The 24,924-nt window shown below is 44.0% G+C and overlaps 2 protein-coding genes across 3 annotated transcripts in view; one reads left to right on the top strand and one right to left on the bottom strand.

The window, feature by feature from the left end:
- Positions 1-12,184, bottom strand: part of RAD50 (RAD50 double strand break repair protein) — a 54,399-nt gene extending 42,215 nt beyond the window's left edge. For both annotated transcript variants that reach the window (XR_005882991.1, XM_040971496.1), the window contains exons 1-2: positions 12,044-12,184; positions 11,000-11,083 (exon numbers count right to left, since the gene is read on the bottom strand). Coding sequence is in view for 1 of the 2 variants with exons in the window: in XM_040971496.1 (XP_040827430.1) it covers positions 11,000-11,083; positions 12,044-12,172 (213 nt within the window). In the remaining variant the exon portion in view is untranslated. The remainder of the gene's footprint in view (positions 1-10,999; positions 11,084-12,043) is intronic.
- A 9,887-nt stretch (positions 12,185-22,071) lies between these two features.
- Positions 22,072-23,869, top strand: IL5 (interleukin 5). The gene is made up of 4 exons (XM_040974584.1): positions 22,072-22,215; positions 22,410-22,442; positions 23,512-23,640; positions 23,729-23,869. Exons 1-4 carry the CDS (start codon positions 22,072-22,074, stop codon positions 23,825-23,827), a joined length of 405 nt encoding a protein of 134 aa, XP_040830518.1. The 3' UTR covers positions 23,828-23,869.
- Positions 23,870-24,924: the final 1,055 nt, after the last annotated feature.

Raw genomic sequence — 24,924 nt, 5'->3', positions numbered from 1 at the left:
AGATGTATTTATTTTTATTAAAAAGGCAGATATACAGTGAGGAGGACAGAGAGAGAGGAAGATCTTCCATCCGCTGATTCACTCCCCAAGCAACGACCCGAGCTGAGCCAATCCGAAGCCAGGAACTTCTTTCAGGTCTCCCATGTAGTTCAAAGGTCAGAAGGCTATAGGCCATCCTCCACCTCATTCCCAGATTACAAGCAGCAAGCTAGACGGCAAGTGGAGCCACCAGGATTAGAACCAATGCCCATATGGGATCCCAACTTGTGCAAGGCAAGGACTTTAGCCGCTAGGCTACCATTCCAGCCCCCGGTTTTTTGTTGCTGATTTTGTTTAAGTTTAAAGAAATAATCACAGGGGCACAGAGAGTCCAGCATGACTGCTTAAATGGCTAATCCTCCACCTGCCAGAGCTGGCATCCCACATGGGTGCCAGTTTCTGTCTAGGCTGCTCCACTTCCCATCCAACTCCCTGATTGTGGCCTGGAAAAGCAGTCGACAACAGGCCAAAGCCTTCGGACCCTGCACCTGCACTGGGAGACCTGCAAGAAGCCCTGGCTCCTGGCTTCAGATTGGTTCAGCTCTAGCCATTGCAGTCATTTGGGGAATGAACCAGCAGATAAAAAACCTTTCTCTCCGTATTTCCTTCTCTATAAATCTGCCTTTCCAATAAAAACAAATAAATCTTAAAAAAAAAAAAAAAGCAAGCATCCATAAGAGAAACAGAGAAATACTGCAGTAAACTTAAATCCCCACCACCAACACCAGAACTACCTCAAAGTTGCTGATCTGATATCCATCCTATCACCAATATTTCCTATAAGACAAAAGCACCATGACCCATAAAAATCAGAAAATCGATACTGATACAGTATTACCACAGGATCCAGAGTCCATGCTAATTTTGAACTGTTCCACTAGGTCCTTTAAAGCAAAAGAATCCAACTATTCCACTAGGTCAAAAGAATCCAGTTCAGGATTATACACTACATTTGGTGGTCAGCTCTCTAGAGGTTTTTTTTTTTTTTTTTTTTTTACAACAATTGCTCAATTCTGCTTCATTTTCATGTTTAATAATTTTGAAAATTACAAACCACTAGTCTGAAGTGTATCTTCTAAAATCTGGTTTTGGTATTTCCTAATGCCTAGTCTACTAAAACTGCATGCAATGAAATGAGTTTCTCCGTTCCATTTCACTGGAGTGGATCCAATTTTCAATTTATCTCATCACTGGAGGTAGCAGCTTGACAACCCCTTGATAAACATTTCTCTGCCAGGTTCTTTACCAGTAATTATTTTTTGCTTCAAAAATTGGAAGTTTTGGGGGGAAGAGACACACTGAGACCATGTGAACAGCCCACACTTCATCATACTAATCTGTGCTTATTTTATCAATCACTGCTGAATTATAACCACCAGATAATTTTCCTGTTTCAATATTCCTTCTATGCTTACTGGCCAGGAGTCTCCTTTAAGACAGGGCTTTGGCCTTTCCCCGTTTTCTTTTCCTTCACTGTGTCACATCAGTATGAACTCATGGTTTCTTTCCTTAGCAGGAAAGCAGACTGGATGGAGAAGGACTGCAACGTACACACTCCAACTTGCCCTGCAGAAGCCCAAGCCTCAGGTTGGACCACTGCCCCACAGCACCCACATGAAGCTCCAGCTTTCTTTGTTCTTAGCTGACACAGTACATTTTTTCCTATCCTTTTACTTTAACCTATCTGTATCATTATATCCAAAAAACACTGGGGCCAGCATTGTGTCACAGACGCCAGCATCCCACGAGCACCAGGTCATATCCCAGCTTCTTGTCAAGACAGCAGAAGACGGCCAAGTGCTCAGGCCTCTGCTACTCACAGGGGAGACCGAGAAGGAGCTCCTGCCTCGGCCGGCATCAACCCCGACAGCTGCCTCTGAGGGAGGGAACCAGCGGAAGAAGAACCCCGTCTTTCCTAACTTTCAAACAACTCATAGATCTTCAGAAGATAAAAGTTATTCCTTTTGTTTTATTCTTTTTGTTACACTCTTCCATTTCCCTCTCCACATTTTCCTGTGTATCTAGGAGTATATTTGTAACATTTACACTGATATTTTAAGCTTTTTGTATGCCAATCCTGTTACCTTTCACTTTTGGATATGTTGATATGCTTGATTTTTCTGACTATAGGCCTTCCACACTTCTCTGCATCCTGGTTAACTTCTTATTAGAATTTCAAATCACTGTCAAAGTTTTTATTCCTTTAAGGAATGCTGAACTTCATTCTGGCATGCTATTGTACTTTTCATAAGCAACAGACAATTTCTGAGGCTTTACGTTTAAGGTTTGTCAGCGAAGGGTCTACAGCAACATACTCCAGTGTCATTTCCAGTCACACAGACTTTCTTTAGTGAGTACTGAAGCATAAATTTGTTTAAAAAAACAAAGATTTATTAGGCACCTGGCACAACGGCTAAATACTCAACCTTGCAAAGTGCCAGGATCCCATATGGGGTTCCAGCAGCTCCTCTTACCCAGCTCCCTGCTTAAGGCCTGGGAAAGTAGTAAAGGATGGCCCAAAGCTTGGGACTCTGCATGTGTATAGGAGACCTGAAAGAAGTTCCTGGTTCCTGGTTTTGGGTGGACTCAGCTCCAGCCATTGCAGCCACTTGAGGAGTGAGCCAGAGGATGGAACATCTTTTGTCTCTCCTCTCTGTAAATCTAACCTGCTTTTCCATACACAGAAAGATAAAGATCATCCCAAGTTCTTGAGCCAATTTCTTTGTTTTCCTAGGCTACAAGCAGGGAGCTGAATTGGAACTGGAGCAGCTACAGCATGAACTGGGACATGAACTGCTGCCCATATGAGATGCTGGAACTGCAAAGGCCACAGTACCAGTTCCTTATGATAAAATATTTATCTGAAAAAGCTCTCCATTTCATCTTCAATTTTTTAAATTTATTTTTATTAGAAAGTCAGATTTACAAAGAGAAGCAGAGAAAGAGCTTCTGTCCAATAATTTACTCCCCCAAGTGGCCACAACAGCTGGAGCTCAGCCAATCTGAAGCCAGGAGCCAAGAGCTTCCTCCAGGTCTCCCATGCACGGGTGCGGGGTCCCAAGGCTTTGGGTCATCCTCTGCTGCTTTCCCAGGCCACAAGCAAGGAGCCGGATGAGAAGTGAAGCACCTGGGATATTAACTGGCACTCATATGGGATCCTGGCGCATACAAGTCAAAGCCTTTCGCTACCAGGCTACCACACTGGGCCCTCACCTTTGATTTCTGAAGGATATTTTTGCTGGATGCACAAATTTAAGTATTAATTCCTAGCATTTTAATCAACAGTAATTAAACCAAAGAGCCATGTAATTAAACTATGTTATCTATGCAGCAGAAAAGTTTACTAAAATGTTCATGAAGTCCTAACAGACCAAATACACATATATTAATGCAAAAAGCATTCACTATTCTAGAAAGATTAAACATTTGGCAAATAGCAATTAGTTCACAGAATTCAAAGGGTATCATGCAGCATTTTACCACAATACTGCAGCTGCCATTTTATTGAGGAAGTATCACCTAAAAAGAACTGTTTTTTTTTTTTCAAAAATAGTTATTTAGACTGAGTTGATCTGCTAAAGCAAATTTTATTATATTTCAGAACTATTTCTAACCAAATTAAGAATAATGAAAAACAAACAAACCAAAAACACCACACGTTTCTTTGCAAACTATCTAGTCCCAGGACCAACGGGGCAGAAGACTGAAGGTGTCCGAGCTTCCTGGACGTGGGGAGACAGCTCAGCCTAGACTGGGCCCGCTGAGCCTGAGCAAGCTGAGATTGTGCAGCCTGGGCATGGCCCAGGGCTTCAAGAGCCCCGAGTATGGGATGCAGGGCAGCAGTTCTGAACAGGACCTCCAGGAGGGCAGCACTCCCCCTGGAGGGGACAGTGTGGGATTCAGATCAGAGAGCACAGCGTCCGTTAAGAGGTCAGCTGTGAGAGTGCCAGTTCAAGTCGTGGCTGCTCCACTTGCAATCCAGTTTCTTGCTAATGTACCTGGGAAGGAAGCAGGGGATGGCGCAAGTGCTTGGGTCCCTGCCACCGACACGGAGTTCCAGGCTCCTAGCTTCAGCCTGGCCCAGAGCTGCCCATTGTGGTCATTTAGGGAGTGAACCACTGGACAGAAGGTATCTTTTTCGTTACTCTTTCAAATAAATCTTAAAAATTAAAAATAAAGAGGGGTTAGTGTTGTATCTCAACAAGCTAAACCCCTGCTGGCAACACTAGCATCACATGTGTGCCCTGGTTCAAGTCCTGGCTGCTCCACTTCAGATCTAGCTCCATGTTATTGTGACTGAGAAAGCAGTGGACTATGGCCCAACTATTTGGGCCTCTGCCACATGTGGGCTACCCAAATGGATACCTGGGCTCCAGGCTTTGGATTGGCCCAGCTATAATCATTGCGGCCACTTGGGAATGAATAAGCAAACGGAAGAACAATCTCTCTTGTAACTACAACTTTCAAACAAGTAAATCATTAAAAACAAACATAAGAAGAGGGGAGGGGTTGGTGCTGGTGTTGTGACGTAGGTTTAAGCTCCAGCCTACAATGTCAGTATCCCATATGGGTGCTGCTTCAAACCCCAGCTGTTCCACTCCCAATCCAGTTCCCTGTTAATGTTCCTGGGAAGACAACAGAAGACGGCCCCCACACTTACTCCCCGTCACCCATGTGGAAGATCTGTACAGAGTTGCAAGTGCCAGGATCTGACTGGGCTATTATTTGGGGACTGAACCTACAAATGGTACATCTCTATCTCTCACCTCATCCCTCTGCCTTTTTTTTAATTCTGAAATACATATTTCATGAGTCAAGAATATTGAAATATATGGAATTTTTAAAAATTCAATTTTGTTGTCCTTAAAGTTCCTTCATAGAAATTCAGTTTAGCTGTGCCCTCTGTCTTTTAAAATAAATTTTTAACATAAAAAATGTCACTGGCAGGAGTGTACTGGAGCATGAGCATGTGATCCAGCCTATGGTATCAGCCCACAAACAGACGGGAAAGAATCTAGGAAGGACCAACTGGTCTAACAAGGTGAAAAAGGTTGGCATGGGGCAGGGGAGTCAGCCCATGACAGGGTCCAGTGCCCTGCACAGCGGTGGCAGAATCATTATAAACAGGCAGCTGATCAAAAAAGTAAATACATTAAGCAGGTCAGTTCTGTGCTGCTTATTCCCTTCACTGCATTCGCCAGGAATATTCTCCCCTGTGTTTAATCCAACTTCTCTACTTAGTGTTTTCCATCAAACAGTTCAAGAATGAAGAAACACACAAACCCTTGACTGATTTCCCCTTAAACTTCCACATGTAAATCTCAAGTGGCCCTCTGATGCTGTCCTACCACTCTCTAACATTTCCCCAATTTATTCCCGGAGATAAAAACTACTTCACATCTTCTCTAGTCTCAGTACACACTTTCTCAATGATCTCACTTTTGTTCACTGAAGTAAGAAGCCACGGAAGGCTAGCTTGTCCATCCTTCTCAAGACTGCCCACCAGTCCGTAACACTGTCTCTTCTCTCCATTCACTCCCCATGACTTTATCATGCTTTAAAATTAACATTAGAATTGCACATATAGCAATTCCTAATTTCCTCTTATTAGCCAAACCTCACCCCAAGAAGGATTCCAAACTGTCAACAACACATCTCCTTTGGAGACTTAACAGGTATTTATATCCTATGTTAAACCAAACCCAGACAAATCCAAGTTCCTATTACAATAAATGATAAACTATTTTATTCATTTGTTCAAGCAACAAACCGTGGCTTAATGCTTTTCTCATACACTATTAGCTGATCTGTTAGTTCTGCTGTTAAAATGCATCCCAAATCCAAGCATTTCTCACCACTACTACTGAAGAAACCCAGCACCAAAAGCAGGCCCGACTAATGCCATTCCACAGCTCATTCCCAGCAGGCCCACACTGAGCAGAACAGGAAGGATGCCCCCTTGTAACAAATATTTGCTGACAAGATTTCACTATTCACAAAAAAGTGAGGACTGCCCCACATTCACTGCAGCTAATGTATAACTACTACGTTTGCTCTTTGGAGAGAACATGTTAAAAACATGCAAATACTGGGTCAGGTACAGTGGCCTAGTGGATAAATCCTCGCCTTGCACATGCCAGAATTCCATATGGAAACTGGCTCATGTCCTGTCTGCTCCACTTCCCATCCAGCTCCTTGACTGTGGTCTGGGAAAGCAGCTGAACACGGCCCAAAGCCTTGGGATTCTGCACCCACGCAGGAGACCTGGAAGAAGCTCCTGGCTCCGGATCAGCTCTTTTCCAGTTGGCCGCTGCAGCCACCAGGGAAGTGAACCAGCAGATAGGGGATCTTCCTGTCTCTCCTCCTCTCTGTAAATCTTACTTTCAAATAAAAATAAGTAAATCTTTTAAATAAATTTTTAAAAAGACAAACAATCCTCTGCAAGGCCTTAACAGCTTGGTCCTTCCCAGCAGCCCCCCTCCCCACTGTGGGCAGCTTCTCTTTTTCTGAAATACAACTCGTAAATTGCCAGCCACACCAGGATACCAATCCATACTCATTTCACCAGGTTTCCTGCAACACCATACCACATTAACCAAGCCGCTGGCTCATCACAATTCTCCCTAATTCTCTGCCCTTCTACTGCTTACCACACTGGCACACCATCATCACTCAGTCAGGCTGATCGACTATTATTAAAAAAATTGTTAAAAAAGATTTTTTATTGGAAAATCAGATATACAGAAAGGAGGAGAGACAAAGATCTTCTGTCCACTGGTTCAATCCCCAAGTGGCCACAACGACTGAGGCTGAGTTGATCAGAAGCTAGGACCCAAGAGCTTGTTCCGGGTCTCCCTGAGGGTACAGGGTCCCAAGGCTGTCCTCGACTGCGTTCCCAGGGCAAGCAAGGAGCTGGATGGGAACTGGAGCAGCTGGGACACGAACTGGTGCCCACATGGCATCCCAGAGATGTAAGGTGAAGATTTAGCCACCAGGCTACTACGGATTGGCTCAGCTAAAAGCAATCAGTCCGATGGCAATAGGACCCCGGGAACGGTGGGCAAGGATTCGGCGAGTGACGCGACAACTCAAGGCAGTTGTATCTGAGTGCATTTTGCAAAAGCAAGGCATCAGCTTATACACAATAATTATTGCAAAGGGACATTTTCTTTTATTATTCATGTGGTTACATTTCTACAAACAATTATTCCAGGGAGGTAAGTGGGGCTGTTGAGAAAATATTGTTCTCAAACACCCTGGTGACAGACTGCAGTTGCTATTTCTTGTGGACAGTTTGGCACCAGCTGCAGTTTTAATCATTAAGCGGTTAGCTCTCATTGTGTTTTGTGCCTTACACTGGTTTTAATATTAACCTATTTTTCTTCCTGTATGGCTTTTTAAGCTATAGATTTCTACTATAATCTTTATAGGAATTCTCAAAAATAGTCCCAGGTAGGTTTGTTAAAGCTAGTGACTTGATAGTTTTTCTCATACTGCTTGCTATCCTTGTCCAGTCTCCTGTCAGAAGGCTTCATAGAACTGTAAAGGAACATTGAGCCTTTGTCACACATAAATAGTATTATTCCAGCTATAAAGATAAGAGCAAAGAGTACAGTCAGGAATGTCAAGACCACCAGAGATGCAGCCGAATCCAGGAAGCATCCTTCCTTGAAGCTTCCACCTCGGCCTGGTGATTTCTCACGCAGGCTCTGCTGGAGGTGGCGTGACACTGGGCTATCGCGCTAGGCCTCGCTGATTTTAAAATACAAATCATGTCACATCTTTTCCCCACCCAAAATCTTTCAAGACTCCTATTTAAATCAGAATAGAATTCAATGTATAAGATGATGCGATCCTTTCCATCCTTTCCATCTTTTTGACTTAATTCTCTACAACTCTTTCCTTCATCATTTTGTTTCTTCTGCTGATTCCCTGAACACATGCATGTTCCCTTCTCATAGGATTAACACTGGCACTCAGCATTAACACTGACTGTGAGTCTTTCCTCAGATTTTGGACAACTCACTCGCTCTGAATGAACATGTAAAAAGTAACTCTGCTATGCAAGAGAGAGCTCTTCAAGAATGATGGCAGGGCCCGGTCCGGTTGCCTAGCAGCTAAAGTCCTCACGTTGCACATATGGGAACCAGTTTGAGGCCCAGCACCCCGCTTCCCTTCCAGCTCCCTGCCTGTGGCCTGAGGACGGTCCAAAGCCTTAGGACCCTGCGCCTGTATGGGAAACCTGGAGGAAGTTCCTGACTCCTGGCTCCAGATCAGCTCAATTCTGGCAATTGCAGTCACTTGGGGAGTGAATCAGCAGATAGAAGATCTTCCCATCTATCTTTCCTCCTCTCTGTATATCTGACTTTCCAGTATAAAAAAAAAAAAAAAAAGATGGCAGAAAAACAAGCTGGAAGACTACCGTAATAGTTCCAAGCAAGATGACAGTGGTTTGGACAAGTGACAACAGCATGAAAAGGACAAATAGTGGACGTACTTTTAGAAGGGTAGCTCAGAATTGCTCATGAACTGGAAACAGGCTAGAAGGAATAAATGAATGCTGGCACACAAGTTTTTTTTCATTTGCCTAGAGCAAATGATTGCATCATGTACTACATTCTAAGAGTTCTGAGGCTGGTAGTACACTTAATCAGGGAAGATGGCAGTACAGAAAATGAAGCATGTTTTAAGCTCAGCATGATGGCCCAATAGCTAAATCCTCATCTTGCAAGCACTGGGATCCCGTATGGGCGCAGATCTGTATCTGGGTTGCTCTACTTCCCAACTATACCTGATTTTTCCCTGGGAACGCAGTAAAGGTCGGCCTTTTCAAAGCCTTGGGCCTCTGCACCCGTGTGCAAGACGCGGAAGAAGCTCCTGGCTCCAGATCAGCTCGGCTCCAGCCATTGCAGCTATTTGAGGAGTAACCCAGTAGATGCAAGATTTTTCTGTCTCTCCTTTTCTCCAGAAATCTGATCTGCCTTTGAGATGCCTTTTAAATATCCTCCAAAACAGCTAGACACACATCTTCAGAGCTTAGGAAAGATCAGGAAAACATACACACCTCTGGGAGTCACAAGAACACTAACAGGGCTTAAAGTCATGACTGGAAGAGACCACCCAACGAGAGGGGAGATAGGAGAACAGAGAGGTGCACAGAGGCCTGCACCTTGCAGCATGCCCACAGTCAGAAACGAAGCCAAAATGGAACCAGTAAAGACCAAGATGGTGCCACACAACCTGGAGAAAATCCTGAGACTATGATGTGTTTACAGAACCCACAACGGAAGCATTTTCTTTAAAAAGAAACAACCAGTTACACCAAATCTACTGAGAAATCAATGCAAATTAGAAACTGACCACTCTATCCGGTATCACTATGATTACTGGTGACCTTCTAAGATCAGTTTAAATGGCAAGGAAAAAAAATCTCAACAGAGCAAAATGAGGAGAAAATAAGAGTCAATTTTGTTAAAATTAGAAGATACAGTAATAGCTAGGTATGATTTGAAATAAAGGGAGAAGCAGTTTGGTTTTTGGGGAACTTATATTTGAAAGACTGAGAGGACATCTTCCACGCACTGGTTCACTCCCAGATGGCCACAGTGACTGAGGCGGGACCATGCAGAAGCCAAGAGTTTGGAACACCAGCAGGAGCCCAAGCACTGGGGCTGTCCTCCACTGCTTTCCCAGGCACCTTAGTAGGGAACTGGATCAGAAGTGGAGCAGCTGGGACTCGAACTGGCACTCTTAGGGATGCTGGTGTCACCACAACACTTGCTGTATGGGAGAGTACTTTATTTGAAGATTGGAACTATCAGAACACGTTTATATCCTCCTGTAAGAGGGATGAACTGCCGACACAGGACAAAGAGCCAACACCCTTTCTAACAAGAGGGAGCAATGGGAACCAGCCTGCAGGGTGGCTGCTGTTCAGTAAAGAGAGCAACAATTCTCCACTCAGCGGTGAATAATTTGCTCACATAGGTAGGGTAGTTTGGTAGTTCTACAATTATAAAATTAGGGGAACTACATTTGATTCCTCTGATTTCTCAATGAAGTACAAGGCAAGATCATTAAGTGTTAACTGTAGGTTTGAGGAAAGAGGAATAAACAATTACTGTAGAAAAGACTCTGAAGTCAACAACAGTAGTGCCACCTCTAAGAGGAACATTCATAAATACATTAAATCACAAAGTATTCTTTAATCACATCAAAGTAGATACTACTGGGGCCATCATAATGGCTCAACTGGTTAATCTTCCACCTCCAAGCACCAGCATCCTATACGGGCACCAGTTCATGTCTTGGCTGTTCCACTTCCCATCCAGCTGCTTGCTTGTGGAAAGCAGTGGAGGATGGCCCAAGTCAATGGGATCCTGCACCTCTGTAGTAGAGCCAAACGAAGCTCTAGGCTTCGGACCAGGTTGGCTCCAGCTGTTTTGTCCATTTGGGGAGTGAACCAATGGATGGAAGACCTTTCTGTCTCTCCTTTCTCTCTGTAAATCTGCTTTTCCAATAAAAGTATTTACAAAAATAAGTAAATCTTAAAAAAAAAAGGGGGATGCTACTTAAACGATCAACAGATGAAGCAAACAATTAGCAATTAAACAGGTGTATCTATCTACCTTCCCAGGCCACAAACAGGGACCTAGATGGGAAATGGAGCAGCTAGGGCAGGAACCAGCACCCAAAGAAGATCCCAGAGCTTGCAAGGGGAGGATTTTAGCCATCCACATTGCACTTATTTTTAAGATTTATTCATTTCACTTGAGTGGTAAAATTTGGGGGGGCACATGGGATGCTACTGGTATAGGAGGATTAGCCAGCTATACCACTGCACCAGCACCTTCACCTCTGTTTGCAGTTTTTCATTGCCAGGTTTTATGTAATGATTATATCATTTTATAATTATATAAGTATTATTTTAAAACATACAAAATTTTACTAGCACCATTACCTTGGGATCATGAACAAACGTATTTCCTTTGGTTCCAGGAGGGAAGTCTCCAGTACAAATATATTTTAGACATTCAATGATAGTCTAAAGGAACAGAAATGGTAGTGTTTAATTATACAAGAACTGCAGGCATGCATCAAAATTACTAAGCATTTTGCCAATACGACTATAAAAGAAGATAAAGCATTATAGTTCTGTAATAAAAATGAAATAAGGTTTTTACAAGAATTACTGCAAGTTTACAGAAAAGCTACACATACTTTAGTGCTGTAAAAAGATGTCTTAAAGTAAAATTTTAGTGGAAAAAAAACCTCTATTTCCAATTAGGAACCTTAAACTTCACAATAGCAAACAGATACAGCTTTCTGCGTGTCAAGTCCCATACTAACATAAGTGACTGAATTCTCACATTAACCACAGGTTACCCTTTCGTAAATGAAGCCACTCCGGCATTGGGTAGCTGGGTCACATGGCTAACAGTGGAGGAGGTAAAAATCGGGCTATTCTAGCATCCCTTCCAGTAGGGCTCAGGGCATAACCAGGATTGAACAACTCCCCACGTGAGCGGAAACGAGAGGAGCCTGCTCCAGGCTAGACTGCAACCCCCACGCAGGCGGAGGGTGCGGAGGGCAGACCCCAAGCCAGCCGCAGTTTTCCAACCCCCATCCCCAATGCTCCGGCTTCAAGGTCCAGTGAAGAAGCCACTTGCTGGTGCTTGGGCAGTCAGAATCTGAGTCTTGCGTTTACTACATATTGTAACTGTTAAGTGGGATTCCCGAGTGCGGACAAGTGCCAGGAAGGTGGGCGATACACTTTGGGAGCAAAGAACCCAGGGCACCTGGGAGTGCTGCGAGCTGGCGAGGCCGGGGGGTCCGAACGCCTAGGGCCGCTGTGGCTGGAAAAACCACTGCCAGTGAGGGGTTCCTTCTGGGCCCTCCGCGCCCGGAGCCATGGGGATGCCTCCTTCCTACTCACGGACACGCCGTCCGGGGGACCCCCTAAAGGCGACCCCCTAAACTGCACATGGCTTTACTCAGGACTTACCGTCTTCCCCGCCCCGTTGGGGCCAACCAAAATCGTGAGTGGGGTGAAGAAACTGATAATTTGCTTATCTTTATCCTCTATTCCAAAACTCCGCACGCCCAGAATGCTCATCTTTTCGATGCGGGACATGTTTGCAAACGCCTCTTTAACCTACACAGAGAAAAGCACCTGGGTTCTCACCCCAACTTTAACCGGGAAGCCGCAGGAGCGCGGTCGGGGCGCGACGCCAGGAACCGAGACCCTCAGCGTCCGGAAGACCCGGCCGGGGCGCCGCAACCGGAGCGGGAGCTGCCGGGCGGGCGGAGGCCTTGGCGGAAGCCCTTCCCGACCCGCGCCGGCTTCCTTCCGGGCCTGCAGGGGCGAAGGCACGGACAGGGGCCGGGCCGGGAGAGCCCGCGGCGGACGAGAACCACAGGCCGAGCGACCCGCGACCGCCACAGCTCGCAGCTTCCCGCGTCGGCTGCGCCGCGGTGACGCAAGCAGCCGTAGCCTACGGTTCGCGCCGGCGCACGAGCGGGGCACGCCGGGAAGTCGGGGCTCGTGCGGCGCGCGCATGGCCGCTCAGCTGGCGGTCGAGTATTGGTGTCAGGTGCTGCTGCAGGTGCCTGCAGGCTTCCTGGTTCCTTCCCGGGGCTGGGTAGCAGGAAAAAACACAAACTCTGCGGGAACATCAAGAGTTGTAACACCTGGCATTTCTCTCGTCACGCTCCCTGTTACACACCGAGGACGTTATTATAATAAAACTTTGAGAAACTTGGAAACAAGTCAGAGGCGAAGACACAGGGGTCACATTACAGGTTCTGCTCCTGCCTGGTTTCTGATTTTAGCTTCCTGCCACTGCAGACCCTGGAAGGTAGCAGAGGTGGCCCAGGTAACAAGGAGACCAGCATGGCCACCAGCACCAGGGGTGTGAACCGTTGATAGGAACTCTTTCTTTCCCTCTCAGATAAATTGAAAAATGAAAATAATAATAATAAAGTTGAGTGTTCTGGCCTGGAAATAGGAAGACTGTAAATCGACTGAAATCAGCAGCACTATACAGGGCAAGGAACAGACAAAATAAGGAGAAGGACCTGTGCTTTGGCTCAGTTCTTGAAGCTCATGTCCCACGTGGGCAGCCAGTGGGGTACCGGCTGCTGTTTCCAATCCAGCTTCCTGCTAAAATGCCTGGAAAGCAGTGGAAGATGGCCCAAAGTACTTGGGAGTTGGAAAAAACTCCTTGCTTTGGCCTGGCCCAGCCCCCACCTTTGTGGCCATCTGGGGAGTGAATCAGTGAATGAAAGGCATTCCTCTATCGCTCTATGTCTACAACTCTGCGTTTAAATAAATAAATGAAAAATCAGTAAGGAAAGAAATGACCTGTCTCAAAAGTAGTTGAGAATATCTCTTTCTTGGAAACAAATTTAATGGAAGAATATCACACGTATGGACCTATAGGAAAATTTACAGAAAATACAAACTAAAAGTGCAAATTAAAAGCAGAACAAACAGGAGCCAGCAACACAGCTTAGCAAGCTAAGCTTTTACCCATGGCAACAGCATCCCATATGGGTGCTGGTTCAAGTCCCAGAAGCTCCACTTCCTATCCAAGTTGGTTTGGTTTGTTTTTAGCAAAACTGCATAGGATATGGCTTTAGAATTTCATACTGAGGCTAGAGGAATACAATGTATTATGTCAGGTATTGTTCATTTCTTTATAAGTGGGAGATGATTACATTTCAGACCTTTTATTGCCTTCAGGAATACCTGGATTTTCATCCACCCTGATACTAAAGTAGTAAGTTAAATAAGGTATAGATTTATTTTTTTTTCCTATTTACTATGGAGCTCAGTTGCATAAAATATATAAGTGGAAATGGAGGCTGGCGTTGTGGCACAGCAGGTTAAGCTGCTGCCTGTGATGCCAGCAGCTCATCTGGGGACCAGTTTAACTCACTGCTTCTGATCCAAGCTTCCTGCTAATGCGCCTGGGAAACAGGACACAATGTCTAAAGTTCTTGGGTCCCTGCCACCCATGGAGCTACCAGAATGGAGTTCCTGGCTCCTGGATTCAGCGTGGCCCAGTGCCAACCATTGAGACAATCGGGGAAGTGAACCAACAGCAGGAATATGTCTCCTCCTCCCCTCTTTGTGCTCTGTCTTTCAAATAGATAAATAGTATATTTGGGGAAAAAATGGAGAATACATAGGGAAATTAGCAGATAGAATTAGATGTTATGAAAAGAATGACCTATTCATTTGTTTGTGTAGGTATGTTACTGTTTTGCTATGGATGAAAGTATTTTTGGGATGTATATGGAAGAATTCGTGATACAGTGTCATATTCTATATTTTTTAAATAATTTTTTAAAAGAAACAACAAACCAATAATAAAACTAAGATAATAGATGATAGATGTAGGATTGAAATGAAAGATTTGCAATCAAATAATTAATGCCTAACATAAACAGAACAATTTTTTTTTAAGATTTATTTTTATTATTTTTTCATTGGAAAGGCAGATATACAGAGAGGAAGATCTTCCGTCCGATGATTCACTCCCCAAGTGAGCGCAACGGGCCGATACTATGCCGATCCGAAGCCAGGAGCCTCTTCCGGGTCTCCCACGCGGGTGCAGGTTCCCAAAGCCTTGGGCCGTCCTCGACTGCTTTCCCAGGCCACAGGCAGGGAGCTGGAAGGGAAGCAGGGCTGCCGGGATTAGAACCGGCGCCCATATGGGATCCCGGGCGTGCAAGGCGAGGACCTTTAACCACTTGCGCCACCGCGCCGGGCCCAAACAGAACATTTTTTAAAAGGTCTCTACTTGCTAAACTTACTAGTTCTAAAAAATGTCGATTAAAACATTTCTTTGGATTTAACAGAATTCCCCAGAGAGGTTTCTCATTTATCCATCCTTTTCTTCTATATTTCTTTTACTAGCATATCCCACTCATTACTGTGGTAGTTTTTACAATTGATGAAACCAATATCGACACACATAAGATGCATACATGACATTAGAAAAATAAAATAAATAAGTAAAATGTTTTGTTTTCTCTGTACCAAAAAAAGCAAATTAAAAATAAAACTGTCCACACTGGCATTGTGGTGCAATGAATTAAGGTGCCACCTATAGTACGAGCATCTCATATGGGTGCCAGTTCAAGTTCCGACCCAGCTCCCTGCTAATGTACCTGGGAAAGCAGCAGAAAATATTCCAAGTATTTGGGCCCCTGCACCCACCTAGGAAACCCCAAATGGAGTTGGCCTGGCCCAGCTCTGGCTTTGGAAGCCACCTGGGGAATGTACCGACAGAGAATTTCTCTCTCTCATGTTCTCTACCATTCAAATAAATGAAAACAACAACAACAAAAAAATTTAAAGATAACATTTTCGAAAACTTCTACAAGAGGTTTCTAGAAGCATTATTTAAAATTCGGGGGCCCGGCGCGGTGGCGCAAGTGGTTAAAGGTCCTCGCCTTGCACGCTCCGGGATCCCATATGGACGCCGGTTCTAATCCCGGCAGCCCCGCTTCCCTTCCAGCTCCCTGCCTGTGGCCCGGGAAAGCAGTCGAAGACGGCCCAAAGCTTTGGGAACCTGCACCCGCGTGGGAGACCCGGAAGAGGACCGCAGATTAAGCTTCCACATGTGGCGTTGGCATCCCATATAAGCACTGGCTCATGTCCTAGCTCTCCACTTCTGATCTGCTCTCTACTAACATCCTGGGAAGAAACAGGAGGAAGGGCAAAGTACTTAGTCCCCTGTGACCAAGAATACCCAGAAGCTCCTGGCTCCCACCTTCAGACAGGCGCAGCTCTGGCCATAGCAGCCGTTTGGGAAACAAACCAGAGAATGAAAGATTCTCTCTCTTTCTCTCATTCTCTCTAACTCTGACCTTCAAGTCAAATAAATTACTCTTAAAAAAAAAATCAGGGGCCTGGCACAACGGCTAAACTTTTGCCTTATGAGTGTGGGATCCCATATGAATGCCGTTTCATGTCCTGGCTGTTCCATTTCCCATCCAGCTCCCTGCATATGGCTTGGGAAAGTAATTGAGGACGGCCCAAGTCCTGGAGTCCCTGCACCTGCATGGGAGACCTGGAAGAAACTCCTGTCTCCTGGCTTCTGATGAGCTCGGCTCCAGCTGTTGCGGCTATTTGGGGAATGAACCAGTGGATGAAAAATCTTTCTCTCTGTCTCTCCTTCTGTCTGTAAATCTGCCTTTCAAATAAAAATAAATAAATTTTTAAATAATGAGAACTGCTAGGACCAATCTCAAAATGAAGTTAGCTGTGGTACATCAGTTTAACCTACTAGTACTAACAGTCAATGCACATAGAAAACGGTATAAAAGCGTTAAATAGAAATATTAATAACCGAAGAAGCTAAATACAACTGCAGTGATTCGGTGCCTCTATAAAATTGCCAATGCATTAGTGAAGACTTCCGGATGTTATCAAGCCAATAGTTGCCATGCCAAGAGGAAGAAATTCAGTGTGTTTTTTTTTTTTTATCATTTTCTTTCTTTAATAACCAACTATATTAAAGATATGCTTGAGGATGAAGAACATAGAGGTTAGAATACTCATGGAAAGAAAGAGATGCTATCAGGTCACATGTAGTCAGCTTGAAAAATTCGGTGTATTATTCTCCATTGATTGATTAGAATCATTTCATGGAAAAGTCATTTGACCTTATTACCCAGTTAGTAAAAACCACAGCTATCAGTTTTTAGAAGCATGTTGTCAGTTACAAGTCACTAGCAGAGATAAAGGTTAGGGTGAAAGGATGGATGCTACCCATCAAGATAATCTTGTCTAACATAACTCTCATTGTCCTAAGCTACATGACTACCAATGATTCTTCAAAATCCAGAATGCTGACTTCGAATTTCTTTCTTTTCCCCTTAAGATAATGTGGGGGTTTTGAGGGGATTGGGAGGGTGTATAGTTTAGGCCCTTGCCCTATCTTTTCCCCCAGGAGTCCTAGCAAACCTGTTTGCATCATGTCAGGTTCTAGTTATTGGGGCTCAGGGGTCATGCAAACTCCAAGTCCATTCTCAAGGAAATCACAGTCTAGTGATGAAGTAAAAAGGTCCCAGGTGCCTGGCATTCCTATGCACATGAGAGAGTAGGGATTTAATAATTACAGTAAATACAGTCATTAACTCTTCAGTTTGCAGTGTAGTGAGCCATCTTCACACAGGAAATGGAGGGCCCAGCATGATGGTTCAATTAGTTAATGCTCCCCTTCTAAGCATTGACATCCTATATGAGCTCTGGTTCGTGTCCCAGCTGCTCTACTTCCCATCCAGCTCCCTGCTTATGGCCTGGGAAAGCAATCGAGGATGGCCCAAAGCCTCAGGACCCTGCACCCATGTGGGAGACCTGGAGGACGCTATTGACTTCTGGTTCCTGGCTTTGGATTAGCTCAGCTCTGGCTATTGTGGTCACTTGGAGAGTGAATGGAAGAGGTTTCTCTCTGCCTCTCTCTCTCTCTAAAGATCTGTCTTTCCAATAAAGATAAAATAAAATAAAAAGTAAATAGAAAAATGTGTTATTAAAAAAAAAAAAGCCAGGCCCGGCGCGATAGCATAATGGTTAAGGTCCTTGCCTTGAACGCAACGGGATCCCATATGGGCGCCAGGTTCTAATCCCGGTGGCTCCACTTCCCATCCAGCTCCCTGCTTGTGGCCTGGGAAAGCAGTCAAGGACAGCCCAAAGCCTTTGGACTCTGCACCCGCGCAGGACCTGGAAAGAAGTTCCTGGCTCCTGACTTCGGATCGGCTCAGCACCGGCCGTTGCAGTCACTTGGGGAGTGAACCATCAGATGGAAGATCTTCCTCTCTGTCTCTCCTCCTCTCTGTACATCTGCCTTTCCAATAAAATAAATAAATCTTAAAAAAAAAAAAAGAGCCATGCACTGATTTCAAAAATTTTGTGCCAAAATAAAATGGTCTTCTAGTCCCACTTCCATGAACTTTTTGACGTGCCCTTACATATTTTTAATGATCTTCCAAAGCAATTTTAGATTACACAGAAGCTAGTCCCCTGCACTACTGCTATCACTACTGGGGTATATTCATTACAACCAAGGAATCAAGAACATCACTAAACTTGATTGCTTTTTCCTGTCTCTTTAGTTTTACCAGCCTCACTTTGCTCCTGGCCTCATATGGGATACCACATTTCATTCAGTTACCACATCCTTTACACTCAAGTTCTTCAGACCTTGCAGGTTTTTGATAGCTGCTGGGGCTTGCATTTGCTTAGCATGCATTCCTTAAGGGTTTGTATGTGGGAATCTGAGTCCCTAGTGTGGAGACCCAGGAGCTGCTGGGGCTTTAATCCAGGCGCAAGGGGGTTAGGTCACCAAGCACATCACCCTCAGAGGAGACGAATGTGGTCCTCTTGGGGTCCTGGCTAGTTCCTGCAAGAACAACTTGCTATAGATGTCCAAGAGCAGCCCCTTCTTGACCTCTGTCTTCCTGCCTCCCACCATGTTCTCACCTCTCCAGCACACATACTCGCAGTACGCCATCCACCGTGATGTGACATTGCCAGAAAGTTGGCACCCTGCTCTTTTGGCCTTTCAAAACCCTGAGCTAATAAACTTCATTCTCTAGATAAAGCACCCAGCCTCAAGTATTTCATTTTGGTCATAGAAAATGGACTTTAAGATGTTTTGGGTCACCTGTTCTGTCCTTCTGTATGGATATGTTTTGTGTTCTTATTGCACTTAGAGATTATAGGCTTTGGAGAGGAAGACCATGGAGACAGTGTGCCATATTTATCACATCGAAGGTGCATGCTATTAGCACGACTTGTCACTGTCAGGGCTGATGTGGCCTGGCTGAGGTGTTTATCTGATTTCTCCACTGCCAAGCTTCTGGCTCTTCTTCCCTTGCTGTGCAGCACTCCCTTTAAAATGAACTCATTCCATGCACTTGTCTCCATCCCTCCGAGTGAAGTATCAGCCTGAATTACTGAGACATTCTGCACCTGAGACAAGTCGCTGACTTTTGTTTGAAATTTTGCCTTCATAGAACTCTTTCAAAGATATTGTTTCCTGACTACATCAAACTAAAAAGCTTCTGTAGAGCAAAGGGAACAATTAACAAAGTGAAGAAGCAACCAACAGAATGGGAGAAAATTCTTGCACAATACACAAGTGATAGGGGACTAATATCCAGGATTTACAAAGAGCTTCAGAAACCCAAGGACAGCAAACAAAACAAAACAAAACAAAACCCTGTAACAAAATGGGCAAATGAAATTAACAGACATTTTTCAAAAGTACAGATTCAAATGGCTAACAGACATATGAAAAGATGCTCAGGCTCACTAGCCATCAGAGAGATACGAATGAAAACCATGTTGAGGTGCCATCTAACTCCAGTGAGACTGGCCTACATTCAGAACTCAAGTAACAACACCTGCTGGTGTGGATGTGGGGAGAAAGGCACCCTCCTTCACTGCTGGTGGGAGTGTAGGCTAGTACAACCACTGTGGAAATCAGTATGGAGAGTGCCTGGAGAATTGCAAATAAACCTGCCATATGACCCAGCTATCCTGCTCCTAGGAATATACCCAATAGGAGTGAAATCTGCATATGAGAAGGGGGTCTGTAATCCTATATTTGCAGCAGCACAATCCACAATAACAAATACATGGAAACAATCCAGATGTGCATCCAAAGAAGAGTGGTTAAAGAACCTGTGGTACATCTACTCCATGGAATATTATTCAGCTATTAAGAAGAATGAAATTATACTATTTACAACTAGGTGGTCCCAACTAGAGACCATTATGCTCAGTAAAACGAGTCAATCACAAAAGAACAAATATCATATGTTCTCTCTTATATAAGGAAACCAGCATGGAAAGTGTAACTTCAATAATCCGATCCCTGCTGTTTTTTGTTTGTTTGGCTGTATCCTGTGTGTTTTGATGTTTTTTTATTTCAGTTTTGTTATTCTGAATAATTTCTTTTCTCTTGTAGAATTCACCACTGGCTCATGGATTACACGGTGGCAACATTAAAAAAAATAATAATAATAGGTATTATTTCCTATTCCTTACTCGGAGTTTGCGATCAGATGGTGAAGACCGGACTCACACACTGTCGAGGCACGACTTTCCCAGTAGCATTAGTCACAACAGTCCAGACTGGAAACAATGGAAGTGTCTTTAAACAGACAAATGGACAGACAAAATCCATTATTTACAGCAGCGGAATATCAATTTAACTTGGAGGAGGAACGAAGGAAATTTTGACTTGCTATGCCATCTAGATGAACTTAAAGGATAGACATTATTATGCAAAATGAATTAAGCCAGTCATAAAAAGATGGTTGTTGTGTGATTATGTGCCGTATGGCATTGTGAGAAAGACTGAAAGTATTGTGCGTTGCTTCAGAGTCACCGAATTTCAGTTTTGGAACACAAATAGTTCTGAAAAGGTGTTGAATGACATTATGACTATACTTAACAATGCCAATTGTTCAAGTAAAGTTGGTAGATATTAGCATATGTATTTCAGCAACACTTTTAAAATGGTAAGCACTAATTTTGGTGGGAATTTTTGTAATTAGATATTCCATAGGAACCCACAGTTATGTTGTAAACCAGAGGTTGTACAATGTTACGCTACACAGTCATCAACATTTGGACACTGGGAGAGTATACACAGTGAGCAGGATTTTGGCCAGCTCTGGAAGATGGGGTGATCTAGCAGTGCAAGTCCAATGTATCCCCTGGAGAAGCTCGGGGGAGCAGCATAGCACCTGCTGCACACTGCAGTTTAGCGGTGAACGGTTTTCTCCTTTGCAGAGCCAACAGCATCACTGTCCTAAGAACAGTTAAGTGGCTGGTGAGTCTTTGCTTGTTTTCTGAAGGCTGGTACTATACAATCTCAATACACCACCACTTGGGGGACCTGGGAAAACCCAAGGCAGGCACAAACACCCAGAACTCGGCCAGCTTAAGGTGCTAGAACAATCAGTGGTTGGAGGATTCCTTGGAAGCCTCTCTGGAAGCCCACACTTGCTTGGCACAACCCAAAGGTATCAAAAGGAGCCAGAAGAAACCCTCTCTTAGCCTTTGGGGGTGCAGCCTTGGCTCGGAGAGAGCATCTTGCTTGAGACCCCTTGGTCCAGGCCCCTGGTGATCTCTACCTCGCTGCTAATGCAGTTGTTGAAGTGAAGGCAGCCAATATTAATTCACATACCTGGGTCCCTGCCACTTATGTGGGAAACCAGTCGGCCAGTGTTGTGACCAGCAGGAAGATGGAAGCAGATGGTATCTGCTTTCAGTTATTTTAAGGTGTGTGTGTGTTTTTTTAATTATTATTACTATTTGAAAGGGAGATTTACAGAGAAGAGGAACATAGAGAAAGATCCTCCACCTGCTGGTTCACTCCCCAAATGGCCACAAAGGCTGGAGATAAGCCAATTCAAAGTCCGCTCCAGATTTCCTACATGGAAGTCTTTGGGTCATCCGCTGTTTTCCCAGGCCACAAGTAGGGAGCTGGTTCAGAAATGGAGCAGCCAGCACAGGAACCGGTGCCCATATGGGGTCCTGGCGCCGTCCCCCCAATTTTTTTAATAGGTCAATTGTACCACAACAGTGGCAGAATTTACTCAACCTAAGGGAACATTCCCAATATTTATGGATTTTAGCCTAAAACCTTGTTTAATGTTTCATACTCGACTTTTCCTTCTTACGCACATCCTTTAAGAGGAAATTCAACTTTCTGATGCTTATCAAGGCAAATGCAGCAACTCATAGATTTTCTCTTATGATAGAAAATATTTTTAAAAGAGGCAATGAAATAGGATTTTTTGCTTGTATTGAAACAATAAGCAAAATTATTCTTGAAGGTTGTAAACCGTTGGAAAACATTAGCTTCACTGAAATGTTATTACCGTGTTCTATCTGATTGCTAGAAATTATTCATTTCCTCAAAGACAGACAATAAATTGGTAGAGGATACAATCTTGTGCGATACACTTTCTTTGTGGAAGGCAAGCACTGCACAGCTCTGAGCGATGAGAAGTCCTCCGTGCTGGACCCTGCTGGCCCTTGGAGCTGTCTGTGTGGGCGCCATGACCATGGAAATCCCCATGAATATGCTGGTCAGAGAGACCTTGTCCTTGCTCTCCACACATCAGACGCTGCTGACAGGCAACGAGGTAATCTTTTTAAAACATTTCTATAATCTTTAAAATGCAGAAATAACTTTCATAGTGGTCCAGTGACTCTGCCTGGAGATACAGCACAGACAGTGACATGGTGAGCACGCTGTAATGCAGAGAGAACAGCTCGCAAGCGTTACACCCCAAGTTATGCGTGCTCTGAAAATGACTGCATTTTCTCTCCTTTTCAGACCCTAATGATTCCTGTTCCTGCCCATAAAAACGTAAGTTATAGTGGTTCATATTCTAAATCCTAAACTGCTTTCATCACAAGCATTTGATTTTCTTTATTTTGGTTTCATGCGTGCAGATGTGAATGTAAATACTTGTATCTATCTGAGGAATGGCATTTAAGCAATTAGAATCCTAAAACACTTGTCAGTTCTCCATCCCATGGAGTCTTGTGTCAGGGGGGTCTCTTCCTGAGAATTCCACTCTGAGGGACCGGCACCTGCACTCCTCACGCCGACACCTTTCTGAAAGTGCTATAACGTAGGGTTATATTCCAGAATCATGATAAGCAGACATTAAGATACATAGTACATGCCTGTATTAATGATTTCTACATCTTTAATGATTGTGACTTTGCAGTGGCATTATGCATGTTTAAATTGGGTCACAGTGATGCTAAAACGTAAAATACATGGTTTCATTTGTCTGGTGGAATAAAATTACCAGCTAGAACTACCGAAGAAAACACTGGGGTGAGTTCACTCAGAAATGCAATTGCATTATACTTGCTAAACACTTGACTTCCGCCTAAATCATGACTTAGCCTTGTTTGCTGCATTCCTCAGCACTAAAATTCATCATCCTTCTGAAAATTTTATCTCAGTATAAGGTAATTGCCATTTGGCAAAGGAACCTGTATAGCACTCCTTGAATACAGAAACTTTAAACTCACACACACACAAAATCAAGTAAAGTCTCACTTTTTGGATTAAATTTCTCCCTACATTTTTAATAGGAAAAAAAATGTAGAAAACAGAAGTAAAAGAGAAGTTTATTTTGGTGTCAAAAAAAAACCTTGTAAATCCATGCATACACAGAATCTTCAAAAAATTGAAATGCATATTATAAAATACTTTATAATATGCATTTCAAAGGGTTTTTTCCCCACCAACATAAATCTATCCTTTAATTCTCTTTTCTCTGAAGCCATGTTAGGACCCTCGTGTGCGTTCATTGCGTCTCACACGATGTTTTGTAATGTGTGTGTTGTGGGCATGTCGGAAGTGCTGAATATCATTTCCTCATTCTGATTGTTTCCCTTTAAAAACCCTCTTCCTTCAGCATCATCTGTGCATCGAGGAAACCTTTCGGGCCATAGACACACTGAAGAATCAGACTGTGCGGGGCGAGGCTGTGGACAAACTATTCCAAAATTTGCATCGAATTAAAAAAATCATCGACCAACAAAAAGTAAGTTGCAGACACTCGGCAGCAGCTACGCTGGTCTGGCCGTGGTGGAACAGTTTCCAATGAGACTGACTGTCCGTTCTTTCCACAGAAGAAGTGTGGCGAAGAGAGACGGAGGGTGAAGCAATTCCTAGACCACCTGCGGGAGTTTCTTGGCGTGATAAACACGGAATGGATGACAGAAAGCTGAGACTACACTGGCTTAGTGTAGCCAAAGCTTTTGGAGGGGCACAAGGGCATTTTGTTGTAACAAGAGCCAGTCAAGGGTGGGGCCTTACTTTTCAGTGTAATTAAGCTTCATAGGCAAATTGAATGTTTTAAACACAGTGCTACCCTGTCAAAAAAAGCAGGAAGCATGCTCTGAGATAGATAGTTGTATTTTTGTGGAAAATAAGAAATTGGAAGAACCAACTATGGTGCAAAAGAAAAAAAAGAGAAGAGAGAGAGAGAGAGAGAGAAAGAGACAGAGAGACCGAGAGAGAAATGTGTGTACAGTGGTTTTTTTTTAATCCATATATTCATGGACTTTTTTTTTTTGGCACCAAAATAAACTTACTCTTTCTCTCCATTTTCCACAAATTGAAGTACTCTCAGATTCCAGACATTAGAATCATTAAAGCATTTTCCTAGAGTTCACCCCAGGTAAAACAGATATAGGAACACTTTTATTTAATGTGACATTCTGTGAAATGTCTGTTAACTTATTTATGAAGTGATTAAAAATCTTGGTAAATTAATATTTATTTCATGCTATGCTATGCTCCAATAAAACGAAACTAAGCAACTCAGGTTTAATTTGCTGCTGGCGTCTGTCTGTCTTATTGTTACAAGTGTCTGCACCATCCACAAGAGCACAGCTGTCTTTGGAGGGAGCACCTGACTGCTGGCAGGTTGAGGTCTCCCACCTCCTTATTGCTTCACACCCCAAATACCCTCCACACCCAGGGCTGCTCCTGGCTGAAGTCAGCAGCCCAGGGCTCACATGCAGGTGGTGGGGACTCAAGTATGTGAGCCATCATGGGCTGCTTTCCAGGGTGCGCACAAGTAGGGAACTTGATCAGAAACAGAACAGCCAAGGCACTTGGATGTGGGATATTGTATCCCAAGTAGAGACTTCGGTGCCACGCTCATCTGCCTGAGTTTGAAGACTTGTCCTGGGAAGGGGACAGGGGAAGGGACCCTTCACCCATTTTCTGCCCAGCCATGAGAAGAAATGACAGACCAATCAAACTTGCCAGCTCAGGGGAAAGCCAGAGCACCTAGGACAGGGAGGGGAAGATGTCCCCC

Source organism: Ochotona curzoniae, unplaced genomic scaffold, assembly GCF_017591425.1.
Source record: "Ochotona curzoniae isolate NIBS_2020 unplaced genomic scaffold, NIBS_Ocur_1.0 contig_1, whole genome shotgun sequence".
Classification (NCBI taxonomy): Eukaryota; Metazoa; Chordata; class Mammalia; order Lagomorpha; family Ochotonidae; genus Ochotona; species Ochotona curzoniae.
The sequence above is the reverse complement of the archived record's forward strand: the minus strand, read 5'-3'. Positions and strand labels throughout refer to the sequence as shown.

Coding starts and splice junctions, on each gene's coding strand:
- IL5 (XM_040974584.1), top strand. CDS start 22,072: ATGAGAAGTCCTCCGTGCTGGACCCTGCTGGCCCTTGGAGCTGTCTGT. Junction 22,216..22,409: donor CGCTGCTGACAGGCAACGAG/GTAATCTTTTTA, acceptor TCTCCTTTTCAG/ACCCTAATGATTCCTGTTCC. Junction 23,641..23,728: donor AAATCATCGACCAACAAAAA/GTAAGTTGCAGA, acceptor TTCTTTCCACAG/AAGAAGTGTGGCGAAGAGAG.